At 53.0% G+C, this 19,502-nt stretch overlaps 7 protein-coding genes across 7 annotated transcripts, besides 13 other annotated features; 5 read left to right on the top strand and 2 right to left on the bottom strand.

Annotated features, from left to right (window-relative positions):
- Nucleotides 1-285: 285 nt before the first annotated feature.
- Nucleotides 286-329: a microsatellite.
- Nucleotides 291-319: a microsatellite.
- A 146-nt stretch (nucleotides 330-475) lies between the features above and the next one.
- Nucleotides 476-809, top strand: ACLA_002660 (uncharacterized protein; the record flags this gene model as incomplete). Its single annotated transcript, XM_001276280.1, has 2 exons — nucleotides 476-568; nucleotides 648-809. 2 exons carry the CDS (start codon nucleotides 476-478, stop codon nucleotides 807-809), a joined length of 255 nt encoding a protein of 84 aa, XP_001276281.1.
- A 341-nt stretch (nucleotides 810-1,150) lies between these two features.
- On the bottom strand, nucleotides 1,151-4,562 carry ACLA_002650 (vacuolar protein sorting-associated protein 54; the record flags this gene model as incomplete). The annotated part of the gene is made up of 3 exons (XM_001276279.1): nucleotides 1,151-1,343; nucleotides 1,407-4,281; nucleotides 4,343-4,562. The coding sequence occupies 3 exons, from the start codon at nucleotides 4,560-4,562 to the stop codon at nucleotides 1,151-1,153; spliced, it is 3,288 nt and encodes a 1,095-aa protein (XP_001276280.1).
- Nucleotides 4,563-5,123: 561 nt separating this feature from the next.
- Nucleotides 5,124-7,454, top strand: ACLA_002640 (MCM DNA helicase complex subunit MCM5; the record flags this gene model as incomplete). Its single annotated transcript, XM_001276278.1, has 4 exons — nucleotides 5,124-5,260; nucleotides 5,313-5,439; nucleotides 5,502-6,904; nucleotides 6,962-7,454. 4 exons carry the CDS (start codon nucleotides 5,124-5,126, stop codon nucleotides 7,452-7,454), a joined length of 2,160 nt encoding a protein of 719 aa, XP_001276279.1.
- Nucleotides 7,455-8,080: 626 nt separating this feature from the next.
- ACLA_002630 (ribokinase) lies at nucleotides 8,081-9,244 on the top strand (the record flags this gene model as incomplete). The annotated part of the gene is made up of 1 exon (XM_001276277.1): nucleotides 8,081-9,244. The coding sequence occupies one exon, from the start codon at nucleotides 8,081-8,083 to the stop codon at nucleotides 9,242-9,244; it is 1,164 nt and encodes a 387-aa protein (XP_001276278.1).
- Nucleotides 9,245-9,308: 64 nt separating this feature from the next.
- Nucleotides 9,309-9,360: a microsatellite.
- Nucleotides 9,310-9,336: a microsatellite.
- A 979-nt stretch (nucleotides 9,361-10,339) lies between the features above and the next one.
- Nucleotides 10,340-10,370: a microsatellite.
- A 684-nt stretch (nucleotides 10,371-11,054) lies between these two features.
- Nucleotides 11,055-11,158: a microsatellite.
- Nucleotides 11,080-11,109: a microsatellite.
- Nucleotides 11,159-11,532: 374 nt separating the features above from the next.
- On the top strand, nucleotides 11,533-12,695 carry ACLA_002620 (uncharacterized protein; the record flags this gene model as incomplete). The annotated part of the gene is made up of 2 exons (XM_001276276.1): nucleotides 11,533-11,650; nucleotides 11,716-12,695. 2 exons carry the CDS (start codon nucleotides 11,533-11,535, stop codon nucleotides 12,693-12,695), a joined length of 1,098 nt encoding a protein of 365 aa, XP_001276277.1.
- Nucleotides 12,696-12,709: 14 nt separating this feature from the next.
- Nucleotides 12,710-12,754: a microsatellite.
- Nucleotides 12,716-12,754: a microsatellite.
- A 344-nt stretch (nucleotides 12,755-13,098) lies between these two features.
- ACLA_002610 (transcription factor TFIIIC subunit TFC1) lies at nucleotides 13,099-15,242 on the bottom strand (the record flags this gene model as incomplete). The annotated part of the gene is made up of 5 exons (XM_001276275.1): nucleotides 13,099-14,329; nucleotides 14,405-14,513; nucleotides 14,565-14,642; nucleotides 14,706-15,021; nucleotides 15,096-15,242. The coding sequence occupies 5 exons, from the start codon at nucleotides 15,240-15,242 to the stop codon at nucleotides 13,099-13,101; spliced, it is 1,881 nt and encodes a 626-aa protein (XP_001276276.1).
- Nucleotides 14,358-14,390: a microsatellite.
- Nucleotides 15,243-16,098: 856 nt separating the features above from the next.
- Nucleotides 16,099-16,193: a microsatellite.
- Nucleotides 16,100-16,175: a microsatellite.
- Nucleotides 16,101-16,175: a microsatellite.
- Nucleotides 16,194-16,764: 571 nt separating the features above from the next.
- ACLA_002600 (protein phosphatase 2A regulatory subunit RTS1) lies at nucleotides 16,765-19,480 on the top strand (the record flags this gene model as incomplete). Its single annotated transcript, XM_001276274.1, has 8 exons — nucleotides 16,765-16,788; nucleotides 16,928-17,257; nucleotides 17,338-17,937; nucleotides 17,996-18,349; nucleotides 18,415-18,585; nucleotides 18,641-18,768; nucleotides 18,825-19,152; nucleotides 19,331-19,480. The coding sequence occupies 8 exons, from the start codon at nucleotides 16,765-16,767 to the stop codon at nucleotides 19,478-19,480; spliced, it is 2,085 nt and encodes a 694-aa protein (XP_001276275.1).
- Nucleotides 19,481-19,502: the final 22 nt, after the last annotated feature.

Below are 19,502 nucleotides of genomic sequence, written 5' to 3'. Positions count from 1 at the left end.
TTCGTAGTAGATCCCTCTGCAAACATCCCATCCATCCCCAATTCCCCATTCTCTTTTCTCCTTCTTCTTCTACTACTACTACTACTCTACTAGGTATATATTCGCATTGACGACTGGAAAACCATATGAAGTCATGTCTCTCCACCATGACCTCATAATGCTGTCACGTCTTCCAGCAAGGATCCCTATGATACTATCCCGAAGTTGATGCAGTCATGGACTGTGAACATTCCAGTCAATATATATATATAGATCTACCATCATCTTCTCAACCACTTCAAAATCATCAATCTATCTATCTATCTATCTATCTAACTATTAATCAATCTCACCAAAACTATCTATCACACAGTTCGTCTACCACCACATCCCCATTCCCAAAAAAAAAAAAAAAAAACAAACCGTTTCAAGGACCTAACCCCAATCAACCCTCCTAGAACCCCAATACCCAATCTCCCAACCTATCCCAACCACCATGCCTCGCGGAGCTGAATACGACAACGGCGTCCCCCAGAGCGACAACGCCATCGACGCCGGCCAGAACAAAGTCCACGGCATCAACCCCGCCGTAAGCCTTTCCCCTTCCCCTTCTCCAAACCTTCAATACCCTACCTGCCCCCTATACTGAACCACTAACTATATTCCAGAACGACCATCTCGGCCGCGTTGACCACACCGCGCCCCTCCCAGATGTCCCTGCCGGCAGCCAGATGAGCTTCGGTGCCGCGCCAGGCCACTCGAGCGGGAAGGGCGGGCATGAGCCGCACTCGCTGGGGGAGAAGAAGGGGCTGGGGGCGCATAAGGCTTAGTTGGTTTAATTTGAGATGTGATGTGACGAAAAGAGGTCTGGCATCGGCTGGGCCATGCGGATCTTTTGGTTCCGGTTCCTCCCCGTTCGTTTTCTTTCTATAGTTGCGGAGGGGATTGTATATGTGTATGATTAGGAATGGAAATGGAACGATTCAATGATGAATGATCGGGTTATGGAAGTAAAGACGTGGGATATATGTATAATATTTCTTGGCTTTGCTCAGGCCTGGGATTCACGAGATTGTGTAAAAGGATTAAAGGATAGGGATTATGTTATGTTGAGTTTTGAAGTGCCACCAGGACACGGCATGAAGACCCTGTAAGAAAGACTCATAGTCAATCAAGTTGGACTCCGTACGGAGTCGTCCTCGCCCGACGACGTTTGTGATGTCGGAGCCTCCGCCGACGCGGCTGCCTTCTCCTGCTGCGACGGAGTCTTCCTCTGAATCAACTCAAGCAGCCATTGGCCCAGGTCCCCGAACCCATCGATTTTGCTGAGCTTCGTCTGGAGATGTTCCGCGTCGCGTTGCATCCTGCACCATTTTGTTAAATTGTATTTCATATAAATTATTGGGGAGAGGGATACGGCTACTGACCTCTGTTTACCGGCTTCCGTCTTGACGGGCGCTTCTTCGAATGCTTTCGTCCACTGCTCGCGATAGCTCTGGAACACCGGGTTCATGATCATCATGACGGTCATCTCAGGCAGATGTTTGCTGAGCACCCGGTGCAGTGTGCCCGTTTCCTTCGCCAGCGTCTCCATGTAGGGATTGACCGTGTTGGACCCGGCCGGGGCGTCCCAGTCGATCTTCTTCATCGCGTTCACGTGCACCGAGGACCGGCCGCCCATGATATCCACCAGTTTCTCGTGGATGCCGGACTGGTGTTCCTGGTATAGCCGCTTCACCTTGTCAAACTCGCCCATCAGCGAGCTCGACGGCGCGTGCCGCCGCACAAACTCCCGAATGTAGGGTACCAGCGCGATGATGAAACTCAGGGCCTGCGAGGACAGCGCGAGATGCTTCGTCGTGATGTTCTTCAGGCCCGCGCTCCTCGTGGCCCCGGCGCCCAGGATGAGCTGCGACGACCGGGAGTTGAACAGCTTCAGGGACTCGAGGAGCCCAGGGGCGATATCCTGAATCGTGCTGGGGATGTTCGCCATGAGGAATTGGAACTCCTCAATGCTCTTCATCATGGCCACCGCGCATTCGGGGAGAATGTATTTCTGCTCGTCGATTACGGCGCTGCGCACCTTGTCCTTGCCGTTTCCGTTGGTAGTCGCTGTCTCCGCTTCCGTCTTCTGTAGTCCATCCTTTTCCGGTGAGGCCCAGATCTTGGACGCCGCCAACCACGACTCGACATCCTTGGTGCTTGCATCAAGGATCTTGGCTAGTATGATACTCTCGGTCTCCCCAAAGTCTCGCGCATCCCATCGGTCCGAGTCCATGACCTCGACAAGCCGGTGCCGTTGATTCTCCCCAAACCGCGTGATATAATCGCGTATCTGATTTCCCACAACGGTCTTCAGAGCCGTGCCGCTCCGGCCGGAGATCGCCTCACACTCATCGGCAAAGAGTTTATTCAGGGTAAAGTATCGGACAAATTCCTCTCTGGGTAGTTGAGATGTCTGTTCCGAGCGGACTTTCAGCACCTTCGTGATCTGTGACTGCGCAATGTCAACAGCCTGGCCAAGAAGGCTAGACATGTCCAAGACTTGTAGTATCTCGTCCTGGGTTTGGATGGTTGCCACGGTCCGGGAACCCATCCCAGAACCGAGAGGACCGTTCATACTCTGCGGGTCCGGGCTTCGAGGGGGAGAACTCAGACCAGCCGTCACGGGATTCTCGAGTCCACTAGCAATGTCGAGAAGCACCTTGACCTGGACACTAAGCCTTCGCAACGACTCGCTAATCCCGGTGTATACCCTGAGGAGCATAGTATATGCGTCATCGGAGTCCAGAGCGCGCAGATTCCGCGCAAGTATCGAGGATTTCTCTTGCTGGCTCAACTGCTGGGACCTGTGCGTGGACATCGAAACCACCGATTCATTGTCATCATCGCTGGAGCTAGGCATATGTTTACGGATCAGGCCTTTCATTTCCCGGAGAACCGCGGTCTTGAATGAAGTTGCTGCAGGAGTCGTATACTGTGCGCGAGCGAGGCCGACAAGATTCGTCAGCAGACGTGATCGCAAATCGTTGTCAAAGTCCATATACGCCGGGGAAGACGAGGCACCACAGCGTTGAGCTCCACGTTGCCGTTGGAAAGAGGAGCCCCAGCGCTGGAGTGTCACATCCGACGGCACGTTCTCGACGTGGTTGCCCAAGTCTCCAAGTAGATCGTTCAAAAAGCGGTTTTCGTATCCCATGCCGATCCTATACCTCAGTTGTGCAAGATCTTCAGAAGCTCCCTCAAGAGCCTTCAGTCTCCGCAAGTCAATTGACTTTCTCGGCTGACCTTGGCTCGCGCTCCCCTTGCTTGGAGAACTTGGAGCATCCTCTCCAGCCATCAATCGCTCAACCTCTTCCAGACTATCGGCCGCCTCCTCTATGTCTCCGTTCTCGACCAGTTCTTCGCAACGAGCGACAGACTGGACCACCACCCGCAGTTGAGAGACGGCATCGGCGAGCATCCGTACATTCTCCCTTCGCCGCCGAAGGTTGACAATTTTCAACCCACCCAGCGCCATCTCTTTATCGATCTTTTGGAGGTCCTTCCGCAAGATTTGTATCCGTTTCACCGAATCAGCCGCCTCAGAGTGTAGCTCGCGCAGCGACCCCAGCGCGGTGAAGAACGATTTGGATGCAGTCGAGATTGAGGAGATCAGGTGGACCTCAACAGTATCCATGTACCATGAGAGCTTCTCCTGCAGAATCGCATTGGTAGCAAGTGCCTTTCTCCCAGTACCAGCCGATACCGCAGCGGAGTCACTGGTCCCTTGGCCATCTTTCCCTGGCAACCTCGGAGGCCTCACAACTTCCGACTTCTCCGATACCACGTCGAACGTTCGAGGGTTTTCTAGGTGGAAATCGTCCTCGAAATAGACTGGTGGGATGATAGACAGTGGAGTGACCCCCTGGCCGCGACCTCGGGCGCCCGACGAGCGTCTGCGGCCCCGCGGGTCATATGGCGATGTTGCACGGGAACTGGTTGACACAATGGATGTTCGCCTTTCTCTAGAAACGGGCATAAGGGTGTCGTATTCGTCCGGCTTCGCCTGCGTCTTGCCGCTCCGAGCCAGCTGCAATTCTTGATTGCTGGTACTCTCTTTCGCCTGTTGAAAGACTTCGTAGAGCGACCCGACCTGCGAGAGATACGGCTGGAAGACTTTGGAATCGACATGGGGGATATTCGTCAGGGTGACCGGAGGGATGTCTCGTGTGCTCGGCGGCTTGTAGCCGGTAGATGAAACAGCTGTATGAGGAACGAGGCCGGTACGAACGATCGGAGGCTGGAGGAGTGTGGAGATGGCTACACAATGCAGATTAGTGTACCGTGAAAGTATGAATCCACGTCGACGAGCAGTACATACCATTCTGGCCCGATTCCGCTATCGAACCATGGTGTTGCGAAGAATCGAGTATACCTCCGATGCTCACGATGGAGCTTGCAGTTGAGCCCCTCCGCAAGAGGGACCTCTGAGGCGGTGCGCGCGGAGACTCGATCTGGCTGAGCGAGAATTGAGACAGCGAGGGTGTAGATGTACCAGAAGCCAAGCTATCGATCGATTTGCGTGGGCTCATTGAGGACATTGCGTAGAGACCGATTGATCGGCTACGACGGACCACGATTCAGGCACGGCGCTTTCCAAACATGACACAGAAACAGCTGTTCCTCGCAGTTCCGGTTCCTGTAGATAACCGGGACCTTTGTCAATGACCTCGGGGTAGCACACAAAGTTTCTAAGCTGTATGTAGGTGCCAATGCCCGGAAAAACAGAAGAGAAGCAACCAGCAACGTCACCCGGATACCGCCCAACACTGATACGGGGGCTTCATTCTTGGGGATAATGACAGCGCATCCTGATCGGGTAAGGCGTCGACCCCGAGCCCATCAAATCTAGTCCTAATTGGAATGACGGAAGATGTATTCTTCCGGAGCAAGAGTCGTCAGGCGCCAAGGCCACAAGGCACAAGAAAGTGATCGCCCCTGGTGCCTGAGGCCAAAATCAATTAACGCGTGCATTGGACGCGACGCGTTGCATTCGTGTTTCCACCACTGCAAAAAGTTGTCCGCAAACTCCTTGATACTGCCCGCTGCAACAACATCACCGACCCTTTCCCCCACCATCAACCTCAATCGCTGTCTTCGCCATGGACAGACGTACTCCTTATACCCTGAGTGTTCTTGCTCCCAGTACAGATGGCGCCGAAGAATCTCGAACGCAGATCCAAGCAAGACTGCGCGAGTTTGTGTTGGAATTCCAGCTCGACAATGCATTCATCTACCGGTATGATATTTCGTGGATGTCAAGTTTGGCACCGGGCTAATACATTGTATAGTGATCAGCTTCGCCAGAATGTCCTCGTAAAACAGTACTATTGCGACATCGATATCGCCCATCTGATTTCCTATAACGAGGAGCTGGCCCACAAGCTCACTACCGAACCCGCCGATATCATCCCCCTTGTGAGCGGTCCTTTCCCACTAAGTTCATGAGCATTCTACTAATCAGTGGCCTACTGTTTTAGTTCGAGGCAGCCCTCCAGCAGTGTACCCAGCGGATTGTTTATCCTTCGCAGAGAGACATTGTACTTCCCTCCCATCAACTCCTACTCCATTCCTCCGCATCGCACATTTCCATTCGTGACTTGAACGCCACGAACATCTCACATCTTGTCCGCATTCCTGGAATTGTTATTGGTGCCTCGACAATATCATCCAAAGCCACTGTCGTTCATATCCGTTGCAAGAGCTGTGATCACAGCGATAACATTCGGGTAGACGGCGGTTTCTCCGGTCTTACTCTTCCCAGACGATGTGGTCGCGACAAGCAGCCAGGCGAGACTCCTGGAGAGCAATGCCCCCTGGATCCTTACGTGATCGCTCACGAAAAGTGTCAGTTCGTCGATCAGCAGGTTCTCAAGCTCCAGGAAGCCCCCGACCAGGTTCCCGTGGGTGAGCTTCCGAGACATGTTCTCATCTCAGCCGATCGATATCTGGCCAATAGAGTGGTTCCCGGATCTCGTTGTACCGTGATGGGGATTTTTTCTATCTACCAATCGAAGGGTGGCAAGAAGGATGGCGCGGTGGCTATCCGCAACCCTTATCTTCGGGCGGTGGGTATCAGCACCGACCTGGATCATACTGCGAAGGGCAATGCTATCTTCTCGGAGGAAGAAGAGCAGGAATTCCTGGAACTCAGTCGCAGGGAGGACTTGTATGAAGCGCTGGCTAGGAGCATTGCTCCGTCAATCTACGGCAATCTGGACATCAAGAAGGCCATTGTCTGCCTCCTCATGGGCGGCTCCAAGAAGATTCTCCCCGATGGGATGAAGCTGCGTGGAGACATCAACGTGCTACTGCTCGGTGATCCTGGTACCGCCAAATCTCAGTTGCTCAAATTCACGGAGAAGGTATCACCTATCGCCATCTACACATCCGGTAAAGGTTCCTCGGCCGCTGGTTTGACCGCTTCGGTGCAGCGAGACCAGCAGACACGCGAGTTCTATCTGGAAGGTGGTGCTATGGTGCTTGCTGATGGGGGTGTTGTCTGTATTGATGAGTTCGACAAAATGCGAGACGAGGATCGAGTCGCCATTCACGAAGCCATGGAGCAGCAAACGATTTCCATCGCGAAAGCCGGTATCACAACGATTCTCAACTCACGAACATCAGTGCTTGCGGCCGCCAACCCTATTTTTGGCCGGTACGATGATTTGAAGACACCCGGAGAGAACATCGATTTCCAAACAACAATCCTGTCTCGTTTCGATATGATCTTCATCGTCCGCGATGACCACGACCGCGCCCGTGATGAGAACATCGCACGACACGTGATGGGTGTGCATATGGGCGGCAGAGGTATCGAGGAGCAAGTCGAGGCCGAAGTTCCCTTGGAGAAGATGAAGCGCTACATCAGCTACTGCCGCAGGTATGTCTTCCTTACTTCAAACCCAAACTATGGAATCTAGCTAATAACTAGCCCCAGCCGATGCGCGCCCCGCCTCGCGCCCGAAGCAGCTGAGAAGCTCTCATCGCATTTCGTATCCATTCGAAAGCAAGTCCACCGCGCCGAAATGGACGCCAACACCCGCTCCTCCATCCCCATCACGGTGCGTCAACTGGAAGCCATCGTCCGTATCACCGAGTCCCTGGCCAAGCTGAGCCTCTCGCCAATCGCCACAGAGGCACATGTCGACGAAGCCATCCGTCTTTTCTTGGCCTCGACCATGGACGCTGTCACCCAGGGCGAGGGCCAAGGCAGCAAGGAGATGATGGAGGAGGTCGGCAAGATCGAAGACGAGCTCAAGCGCCGCCTTCCCATCGGCTGGAGCACAAGCCTGGCGACTTTACGCCGGGAGTTCGTCGACGGCAGAGGCTACACGGAGCCAGCTCTCAATCGGGCCCTGGTGGTCTTGCAGAGACGCGATACGATCCAGATCCGCTCCGGCGGGTCCCAGGTCTATCGCCATAGTGTATGATCGTCATGATTCTGGACGCTGTTTTGGGCTTGCACACTGGGAAAAGGAACATGAAACTTTTTGCATTCAAGCATATGATCTATCTATGCTATAGTTCTAGCTGCGAGGGGGATGGAGTACATTTGGGTCCTGTGCGGATTCGGGCATAGTGGAACTGGCGTATGGCGCGGCTTCGGGTTGTCATTTATGGATGGATTATAATACCTAGCTAGATCGAATATATCCTGTATGATTTCAACATTTGCTTTTGTGCCTACTAGGTTGAAGGGAAGTATCAGTAGAAGTGGATATCGATCAACCCGACAGTATGCGGTCATAGACCGCCAAGCCCACCTGGTACTCTAACAGCCTGACTGTCACTGAGAGGGGTGGGCTCATCCTCTACACATATCTCAATTACAACAACCTCAAGACATACACAGCTAAATGAAGGTATAGGATACTGTAACAGTCGCAAAATGTACGCATTCCTATTCCTATCCTCTCTACAAGTATGCCGAATTGACCAGTGTACAGATCTACACTCAAGCCGGTGCTAGCTACTCCAACACTGACCCCTCCGCATCCACAATACTGACGGACGAACAACCATCTATTCTACGCTCCCAACGGACTCATTCCGCACAATGGCACCGTTAATCCGCGTCATCGGCTCCCTCAACGCCGACATGGTCTCCGTGACCCCACGCTTCCCAGACCCCGGCGAAACAATCACCGCATCGTCATACTTCATCAGCGCCGGCGGGAAAGGCGCCAACCAGGCCGTCGCCTGCGGCCGGCTATCGCGGCGGAAGCCCTCCACGGCCGCTGGCGCGACACGCACAAGCAGCGAGGACGCCGCCGATGTGAAGGTGGAGATGGTGGGCGCGGTGGGCGCGCTAGACGGGCACTTCGGAGCGCTCCTGAAGCCGACGCTGGAGAAGTCCGGTGTTGCGACGGCGCGGGTGCGGGAGGTCGAGGGGGCGTATACGGGGGTGGCGGTGATCATCGTGGACTCGTCTGCGGGCGGCGAGAATCGGATTCTGTTCTCGCCGGGGGCGAATTACCAGGGGATGCGGGCGACGGCGGAGGTGGTGGGGATGGGGCTTGCGGCGCCGGTGCCGGATGTGATTGTCATGCAGGGAGAGATTCCTGTTGAGACGGTGATTGGGATTCTACGGGACATTGCAGCGTGGAAGGCGAGGAATCGGGCGGCGGGGAAGAGGGGGGTTGAGGCCGGGCCGGATGTGATGTTCAACCCGGCGCCGGCGCCGCCGGGCGGTCTGCCAGAGGATGTGTATGCTGCTGTGGACCATTTGATTATGAATGAGACCGAGGCGGAGTTGATGAGTCCGCCAGTTGAGCAGTTGCTCAAGGTTGTTCCTGGAGCGGAGGGAGCGGATGGGAATGAGAAGGTGGCTCGGTACTTCCACCAGCTGGGGGTGACATATGTTCTGATCACGCTGGGGTCCAAGGGCGTCTGGTACAGTGCGACGGATGCCGGAACCTCCGGGCCTGTGGATGGCGTGAGGAGGTTTGCGAAGCTGATTCCGGCCGCAAAGGTCAGCAAGGTGTTAGATACCACGGCGGCCGGGGATACGTTTGGGGGCGCATATGCTGTTGAGGTGGCGCGATGGCGCGAGTCACGACGAGCCGAGGGCAAAGCTGGACTGGATGTGGCTGCAGAGGAAAAAGTGTCGCGATATCAGGACTTTATGGACCATGCTCTGGGTCTGGCAACTCGTGCATCTGCTCGCTGCGTGGAGCGACAGGGAGCGATGGACAGCATTCCGTGGGAGGACGAGATATGACGAATGATCGGTGCTTGAGATACGGTGAGCCGAGCGTATTCACGGAGGGTGGCATTGATCGCGTATACATACATACATACATACATACATACCTACCTACTTACCTACCTACCTACCTTTGACAGGAAGAGATGATGAACCATCAACCACTTATGGGTGGGAATTGATTGAGCGTCAAACTAGACCGAGGCCAACCTCATCATCAGAATGAAGACCAGCGGCAAGAATTATAGATAAGCAGTATTTCAACTTCTCAAGATGTCAGTCTCTCGTAAGCGCGAGCAATGGAATGAGACCGCCCGATAGAATGAGAGGGATTGGACATTCTTCAGATCAGATGAGCGCCTGGGGGCTTGGAAGTTGGGAACTCTTCCATTCAGCAGCTCCTGTGCACGAGCACCAGAATGAATAATGGCGACCAAATTCCGGCGCGTAAACTGCCACGATTTCAGGTGTCAGTATCATGCTTGATTAAAGTCACCGTTTGAGTCGTACGAAGAGCAATCCTAGCGTCTCGATAGCCTCTATCTATCTACACGATGCTGAATTGCTGATCCCAATCCTAATAGTCGTGAACAAGCTGCGAGGAGTAGAAGACTCGCTATGATTCGTTTCATGTTGACTCTCGTGGCGCCGAAACCACTGGCTGGGAAGAACGATGGGATTTGGCCTGCTGTCACCAACTAGGGTTCTAGTCAATAATGACGAATTAAGTTGGACAACGACCAGCATAGGCCTTCAGACTCAGAGTCTCTATCCAAGTAAGGATGAAGACGTCTCCGGATTCAGACGCCAGTCCGCCATACCGCCATCGATGCAGTCAGGTCGAGAGATAGTTAGTTGGTGAACGAAGGGGCTGAAACGGAGGATGACCGTGCGTGAGACGCGAAGTTAAGTAATGATCTATAGTTAGTTAACTACCTGAATCTGTTCTTGACTTCCTTGTGCTTGAAAATAACGAAACGATCAGATCGACGGGACGCGTTGTAGGGATGAACTCGCTCTGGGGGGGTGGTAGTGGAATTGACTATTGGAATCTACGACACTATCTATCTAGGAGTAGGAGAGTCTACGAGACCACGTACAATTAAATACACTACTATCTACTACTACTACTACTACCACTTAATTGGCAACTTTAATATCAATAGACTCTGAGACCGTAAGACTCTTGAAGAGATTGACTGTAGGACCAGATCAGGAGGAGAGACACGAGTTGACGCGACTTGGTTTAGTACGCCAGATGCATACGATTAATTGGTAACTAACTTGGTATAGATGTATAGATGTATAGATACACGATGCAGACAGTGAGGAGAGCGACTGACTCCCCATGATGGGGTCGAGAGACTAGAGAGAAGGCTGACGAGATAATTAGATTGTTCTTGATCATCAAGAAGAGACTACCTTAGAGATAGAGGAAATAAGCCGATGCGCGCGCGCCTTGCATACATAACCTGCGTCTTGTTCTTGGAGTAGATGAAGCATCACCAACACGAACATGACGCGCTCCCATCACGGTCGAGTGGAGTGAGCACTGAGGGGAGCGAAAAATAAAATAAAATCAAACACGCTTCAAATACTCGGCAAGACCCTGGATTAGTATTCTTACATTCTGAACTCTTCGAAGATCACGGCAGGTGAGAAATGAAGCTGAACATTGCTGCTGAACATCCCTTTGGCCGTGTCTGAACTATTCCCGCCTTCATTCTCTCATCCTTCCCTGCATTATTGCTCCTCGTTGCTTCTGCGGTGTATATCTACCACTCGTCCTCTTCCTCGTTCTGCATCCTCTTGTTCTTTTTCCAGACCTACCACTATCCTGTGCTATTTGATCCTATCCTATCCTATCCTATCCCATCCTACTCTATCTTATCATCTATCTTAACCAGTTTAATCATAGTCCATTTCATCTGCATCAGTCCACCCTCTCTTTCCACGGTGTATAGTCTCATCGAATTCATCAACTTCCTCGCTTCACTCCACGTCCATCTCCCTCCCAGCATTCGTGTTTCCTGTTCAAACATCAATCCTCCTTTCATCTTGGATCGATCAACACCATCACTATCTAGATACTCTTGTAATCCTCCTCAGCTTCGTTCGACCGCCAATCCCTCGCTGGACCCCACTTCCGCGAAAACCAAAACAATCAGGGCAGCATCTCCTTCGATCTACTGCAGACTGCTCCTATCAACATCTTTTCATCATCAGACTTGCATTCGATTCATCTCATCTGTCTCATTATCCTTACTTGATTCCTCAGATTTCTCGTGGGGGATCGACCTACCATGGCGGCTCTCACCATCACTCCTAGCAACATGATTCGTCAACCCTTCGCCAGCCTCGATACACCGCGTTTACGCTCCTTGCTCAAGTCAAAGATGAACAAGAAGAACCAGCAACACGGTATGTTTTCTTCAAGGGATATATCACTATATCCACAATAATTTTGACAATATCTCGCTATTTAGGTGCCTCGATGGCTGCCAAACGGACACCATTGTCCGAGGTTGATACGGAGAACATCAACCCGGCTACTCTAAACATGTCAACAAAGCGGAAGCGTGGCTCGGATGAAGAGGACCATCAGACCGTCAAAAGCACCTTCAAGTCACCTAAATCCTCCCGCGTGGCATTGGTGACTATCGAATCAAAGTCTGCCCCCCTTATGCCCTCCACAATCTTCAAGGCCCCTCTACCGAAGCCTAAATCTTCCTCTGCCCCTAAGCCAATCGGCCGTTCGCCTCCACCCAAAACCTCCAAGCCCTTTGCTCGTCGATCAACCATCACAAAGAGCCGACCACACTCGACAGGCAAGAAGAGCGTTGCGCGCCCATTCTCTATTGCAGCAGCGTTGGGCACTCTGAAGCCTAAGAGTCAACCCACTCCGAAGGCGCCTGCGTCCTGGGCCTTTGATATCTACGTGGATTCGGAGCAGGAGGAAATGACCAACCTCATGCAGCACTCCACCTGCGTACTAGACATCAGTGATGATGAGTGCAAGGTGGAGACCTCGAGTCGCGGCAAGGAAAACATCCCTCCGTCCGAGTTGGGACTGGGCCTGCCTCATTTCCGTCAAAGCGAGACCACTCGCCCCACGCGGAAAACCGAGATGACGGACGAGCCTCGCTCTCCGCTCGGGGAGCTCAATGCTGCGGACTACTACGGTGCAGATTGCCATGCCTTCTCTTATGCGGTGATCTATGAGGACGCCGAGAACACTCCGGAGAAGAAGACCTCCCTGCCACCTTTGCCGCGCACCGCTGCGCATCCCAGCCGCTCGAAGTTGTCGAGCGTGTCCTCCATCTCCTCTCTCATCGAAGCTACCCAGCCCAGCAAGTCTGCCGAGTCGGCGAGGCCGGAGTCATCCGAAGCCGAGATTCAAATATGGGAGAGCTCAAGTGTCGACGGAGAGGAGAGCACGAGCACTCATCCTGAATCGACATCCTAGTCGACTTTTATCCTAAAGGAAAAAAACAAAAAAAAAAAAAAAAAAAAAAAACAAAAAAAGATATATATTATTTTGAGAGTTGTTGATATTATTTCCTGTTTGGTTTGGCATTTGAACTAGCGTTGTTTGGCATACATTTTGGATGGCGTTGGAACAGGCCTCTTATTCCTGTGGATTGTGTGCGAGCTTTGGATACCCACTCTTTTGGTCCTTTCTTTATAGTCAATGAATAAACTCCGGTGTGACGGCTTATTTCCATTGGGAATCCTCGTATGTTTCTTGTACTGATTGTAAGGTTTTGAAAGAACTTGGCAAGACAGCTTACTGCTGGGAAGGGGTTAGATCGGTGTGCCGCATCAATTGCACTTTTTGTGGAGATTAGAATTGAAATAAGGTGTGAATTTTATGGTCCCTGATGCCCAGGCTTACCTGTATTCAAGTCCCCTCCCTCATCCGACTCCTCCTGCCCCTGCTCAGCCTCCTCTTCCTCAACCACCGCCGTGGCAGCAACTTCTATTGCTTCCGCCGCTGCGTTCACCTGGGCCTCGAGCATCTCGGCATGCTCCAGCGCCTCCTCCTCCCCTTCCCCCTCACTCTCCTCCTCATCCTCACCCACACCTTCTCTCCACTGCACTTGTTTTCCGCCCGCCGCCCGCTTAGGTCCTTCTGCCTGACCAACGGCCACATCCTCACCTCCCGCCCCCTTCTCCCCAGCCAGCCCAGACAACCCCTTCCATGACCCCTTGATCACGGCCCGAATATCCGCCGCAAGCTGCATCTCGCGTGACGACGCCCCCACCGGGTCCAGCGTGAACTCCGCCAGCGAGGACTCCGGCGGCGCATGCTCCGGCAGCGCCAGGATGCGCTCAAACGCCGCGTCCTCGTCCGGCATGCGGCCCTCCTGAAGACTCTGGATCTTCGCGCGCATGATGGTCTTGGCCTTGGCCAGGGTGCCGCTGCCGAACCAGCCGTCGACAGCGATCTCGCAGGTGGCGCGCAGGAAGTCTGGCGGCGGGTCGGAGGGGAAGAGGATGCCGCGCAGCAACGGGTCCGTGATGTCGCAGAACATCCACATGCGGCCGTCTTGCGGGAGCGGCGGGATGCCCGTGAAGAGGTGTGTGTTTGTGGGGAAGGGTTCGGGGCCCGTGGGCACTTCGTTGGGCCGCGGGATGGTGTGGCGGCGGCCGCTGCCGGCGTCGCGGGAGAGCTCCGAGGTGCCGGAAAGGATGCGAAACATGACGGTCTGGTAGATGCGGTAGTCGGGGGAGGTGCGTGGATCGTGGCCGAACTTGATAATCGCGTCGCGCCAGGGACCCGAGCGAAAGATGTATCCGACGTAGGGCACGGCGTGGCGCAAGGCGTACCGCTGTTCGGCGGTTTTGAGATGGTTGCGCAGGCCGCGGCGGGTCCAGGCTGGGCGGTCTTGGAAGAGGGCTTCGATGCAGGCGATGGTCTCCTGGAGAATGGGGTCGAAGGTGGAGATGGGAGCGAGGTTCTCGCGCGGTTTAGTTGGGACCGCGGGGATGTCGCCTGGGAGGAGATAGGTGTGGATCTTGGTTGCTTGGGAGGTGTTGATGGTGGTGATGTTGCCGGATGTATCCACTGACTGGCGGACGGTTGGGTTTTGACGGTAGCTTCCATTCGATTAGTAGATGTCATTTCAAAAAAAAAAAAAAAAAAAAAAAAGAAAGAAAATCGTAAACACATACACATAGGTGAATGGAATGTCCCCATGGCTGAAGGACGGCGGCGGGATAAGGTCCACGTCTGATATGGCGCCCTTGCTCATGTCAATATCGAACTGTTTCATCTTCTCATCTGAACGCATCGTTAGCCAGACCCCAATCAGTTCAGACAGGCCGACCTTACAGTCAAAGGAAAGAATCTGCTCCCGAAACCGATTACTGAACGCGCTCCCAGCAGTCGAGTAGACAAAATCCGGCATCCCTAGCGAAATCCCACCTTAGTAAACAGTCCCCCAACCAACGGGATCAACCTCGAACAACCCACCTCGAAAAACATGTGTCCGCTTCACCATCCCAACCGGCTCAACCGCATACCTCCCCGCGTTATCACGCAGGCTCTGGAGGATCTGCTTCGCACTCCGCCGCCAGGGCTCGCAGTCGCCACTGGCAGTCGCTACAGGAATCCCGGTGAATGGCTCGTCCGAGCCCCTCTTGCGTTTCCGCCCCGTGCGTCTGGGAACAGTCACCTTGAGTAGGATGTTGTTGGCCGCAGAGCTGGTCGACTTGAGGGGCCGAGACATGGCGTCTTCGGGCCGCAGGAGGAGATGCGCTGGGGCATCGGCCTTGGGGGGGTTAAGGATCTGAGGATGGGTTAGACGGTGTGTTGGCTTTGTATGTGTATGTGGGATTAGAGGGTAACGGGGAGGGGGGTTACCTTGGAGATTCCTGCATTGCCTTCGAGCGTCTCGAGGGCCCTGTCGATGTTCTTGATGATGGCTGGGTGCTCGATGCTGACGATGTGACGAGGGGGGATGGAGTAGTATGGGGCAGTTCTTGTGCCTTGTTGGTCTGTCATTGTCATACTGCGTGTTGGGTGGTCTTGGGGGTCAGTGGTCGGTGGTTATAATATGCTGGTGATGGAGTGGTATAAAGCGAGTTTGAGTGATCGTTATATATCCGCTCTCTCAAATTCAGATACATATAGATGGCCTGCGAGCCAACATTGAGACAAATCCCAGTGTCAAGTCACAAAGGGATAAAACTCAACGTCATTAGAGAAAGTACACTACACCAGAGCGACACCACACAAGAAAGACCTAGATATAGGCTATACATCCACAACGGTGGATAGAGAGAGAAGACACACGAATGGAGATTGTTGCGGGTCACATGACATAATTTTGCCTCCAACAAGCGCGAAGAACAACAAGAATGGAAGCCTCGAGTGTAGGCCAAATCCGATCGAGTGTGAATGCTGTAAATAACGTAGATAACTAATTGGAGATCATGTATCTAGACTCTTGAGGCTACTTGCTGCAGCAGATATAGAGTAGTGTGCTCCTGTGACTGCTACTGCTCTCTATCCAGCGCTGCCTCTCAGCCACAGCCAGTTCTCATCCCCATCAAATAATAATAATCCTCCCAGTAATTCAAGACCACAACAAAACAAGCACCGGCAGAACCAGTCACAAACCCCTCGATCGTGCTTTTTAGTCCAATTTTCCTGTCCTTGGATCTTGGATCTTCGGTTTCAGATATTGCCAAAACAGCTCACATCCAGTCAGTCAGTCGCATTGCGCATCTTTAATCGCTGGGGCTCTGTCAACCACCCCGCTTCCCAGCCGCTAAGCGACACGGAGACGATCACTCAAGGCTCAAGAGTCAAGACTAGGAGTCCGTACTCCGTAAAGACTAAGAAGAAGAGCGGCTGCTCCTGAATCCTATCCTAATCCTAGTCCTAGTCCTATCCTGTCCTGTCCTGACTCCTGTCCTGTCCTATCCTATCCTATCCTATACTGCTGGGTCCGTGTCCAGACAATAACCCGACAACCACACATCCCTCATTCCTCTTCAATCAGACAGATACTCTCCTTTACCCCCCCCCCACCCCCTTCGTCTTGATTGTCTTGTGTCTGGTCAGGGAAAAGAATTCCACAAATAATACAGAGGTGAGTTGCGGCGCAATGTTCTGTTCATATTTGGGTTCGCCCCCCCTGGTGCTACAACTTTGGTCCGCTGGTTCCTTAACCTCTCCCCTCTCCTCCCCCAATCTCTGGGGACTCGTCGTTTTGAATCCCATCCCTACCGCTTTATGAAATCGGCTTCCCGAGTTGCAAACGATTCTCTCCCAATTTCTGATAGCCCCCAAACCCTTTCCTTGTGCAATATCCTGGTTTTGAAGTCAACTTCGGCCCCCATCGTCTTGTTGGAGTTGCTCATGTGGTCATTCCAGGCCGAACATAATAAACAAATCAACGTCGTGGCTCCTTGAATTGCCTCCGCGCTGCCCAACCAACGCCTCCTGCTAGTGTGTGGCGCTGTGCTACACTGGCATCGAGAACCTCGACCGAGTACATGTGGTCTGGTTACATAGATCTTGAACAATGAAGGGTTTCAGACAAAGAGTGGTGAGTTGTTGTCCGCTGGCCGATCGCGCTCCCACCCAATTCCTATCCTTCCCCCCCCTCTCCACCCGCCTTGATTCAACAACATCACTTTCTCAGCGATGCGCCTCCTCGGGCTCTGGGCTAAGGTCGATTCGATCAGCATGAGCAGTTGTCGAGGGCAAAAGAAGCGAACAAGTCCTCGAAGAAGAAAGAGTCGTCTCAGAACCAGGCCGCCCTCGCCGCCCACCAGGCCCAACAGCAATCCGCCTCGCCGAATCACGGGACTCCAACCTCCTCGTCAACCTCCGTCAATGATATAAGGGGGAAATCACCAGAGAATGCGGCGCAAGCGGGGTCCTACTCCGCTGGCCAGCATTATATCCCGCATGGCGCAGGCATGCCAGGACAGCCGGTGAATAATGGTCCAGGAACTCCGACGAAGCAGGGGCAGCCGATGGCGCCGAGCGTTATCATCAGCCCCAGCGCACCGGTGAGTTCTCATCCTACACCCCCCCTTCTTTTTCCGACATTTCAGGCGTGGGAGCGCGCTGACTTAGTATGTGTGATTAGCATGTTCCTCCCCCCGGTGCCGCAGAGACAATGCCAGGCGACCTGGCTCCTCCCAGAAAATCCCACGTCTTCGATCGTCTCCAGACTACACCCAAAGATATGTCGGAAGGAATTCGGACCCCCAAGCGCCAGCATTCATCACGGTTCGATATATCCGACCAGCGTCAGCGGGAGTTGGAGAAGCTCCCCGGGTTTCAGGAAGTGCCCCCGAATCGCCGTCAAGAGTTGTTCATGCAGAAAATCGACCAGTGCAATATCATTTTCGACTTCAACGACCCCACGGCTGATATGAAGTCCAAGGAGATCAAGAGACTGGCGCTCCACGAGCTCCTGGACTACGTCGCAAACAACCGTTCGGTGATCACTGAGCCCATGTACCCGCGGGTGGTGGAGATGTTCGCCAAGAACCTCTTTCGTCCTATTCCTCCACCGGTCACACCTCAAGGCGAGGCCTTCGACCCCGAGGAAGATGAGCCTGTCTTGGAAGTGGCGTGGCCTCACATTCAGGTTGTCTATGAGTTCTTTTTACGCTTCATCGAAAGCCAGGATTTCAACACCAACATTGCCAAGGCATATATCGACCATCACTTTGTTCTTCAGGTATGCCTATCTTTTCTGATAGATCGTCCTCTAGTTCATCTGCGCTAATCGTCTACAGTTACTGGAGCTGTTTGACTCGGAAGATCCTCGAGAACGTGACTTCTTGAAGACTACCCTGCATCGGATCTATGGAAAGTTCTTGAATCTACGGTCGTACATCCGACGATCTATCAACAACGTCTTTTTCCAATTCACGTACGAGACCGAGCGGTTCAACGGCATTGCCGAGCTGTTGGAAATTCTTGGTTCGATCATCAACGGATTTGCGCTACCTCTCAAGGAAGAGCACAAGCTTTTCCTGACCAGAGTTCTGCTTCCTATGCATAAAGTCCGGGGTCTCAGCATGTACCACCCACAACTCGCCTATTGCATTGTCCAATTCCTGGAAAAGGACTCAAGCTTGACAGAAGAGGTGAGTTTCAGCTTCTTTGGTCCGTTCCGCCAAAACGGATCTCCATTTTCTAACCTGCGATCTAGGTTGTTCTTGGCTTGCTACGTTACTGGCCTAAGACAAACAGCACCAAGGAGGTTATGTATCTCAACGAGGTCGAAGATATCTTCGAAGTCATGGACCCGGCCGAGTTTGCCAAGGTCCAAATACCCTTGTTCCAGCAATTGGCCAAATCGGTTGCAAGCCCTCATTTTCAGGTATGATGCTTGAAATGCTGCATGTTGTTTCATAAAGCTCATCTTGTTTCTACAGGTTGCGGAACGCGCTCTGTACTTCTGGAACAACGAATACTTTTGCAATTTGGTCAGTGATAATGTTGAGACGATCCTTCCCATCATGTTTGCGCCATTATACGAGAACTCCAAAGGTCACTGGAACAGGTATGTTGACAACTTGGAGGAATGCCTGGGTTTAGAAAACACTAAATTCGAAACAGGACAATCCACAGCATGGTGTACAACGCCATGAAGATGTTCATGGAAATCAACCCCCAGCTGTTTGATGAATGTTCCCATGAATATGACGAGAGACAGAATACTGCCGACCAACGCGAGAAAACACGACTCAGCCGGTGGGACAAGGTCGCAGAGTTGGCCAAACAGAGGAAGAATGGAGTGCTCCCACCTCCGGCGCCGTCTGCCGATGTGTCAGCGCAAGCCGACGATGTGGATGTTCTGAGCCAGGAGAACCAGAAGCGCCTCAATTCTTTAAAATTAGATGATGCTGGGGTGCCCAAGGAGCGGAAAGACAGTGTGCCCGTCACGGTTAGTACCTACCCCCTCTGATCGGTTCTGCATTCACGTCTTGTTCGAGAGAGTGTCTCTTTCCGCTGAGGCCCACTTAATTCGTTTCTTATGTTGCGTTTGCGTATTTGCTAAGATTATTGTCTGTTCTACTGTCTAGCAAGCGTGATTCTAACGTTGAAACGTCCGTTTGCTCCAGAGACGGCGCCGCGGTTCCCTTGACGGTTCCTATACTCGAAGACGACGCAGTGGTAGCGGCAGTGAGATTGCGCGACCGCGCGTAGATCGACGACGGTCGGCTGGTTCGAATGCCGTAACGTTTCTGTCGCGAAGCAACTCTCTCAAGTGATGGTCAATTTGTCAACAGTATT

Source organism: Aspergillus clavatus, genomic scaffold (genome assembly GCF_000002715.2).
Source record: "Aspergillus clavatus NRRL 1 1099423829750 genomic scaffold, whole genome shotgun sequence".
In the NCBI taxonomy this organism is placed as follows: Eukaryota; Fungi; Ascomycota; class Eurotiomycetes; order Eurotiales; family Aspergillaceae; genus Aspergillus; species Aspergillus clavatus.
The sequence above is the reverse complement of the archived record's forward strand: the minus strand, read 5'-3'. Positions and strand labels throughout refer to the sequence as shown.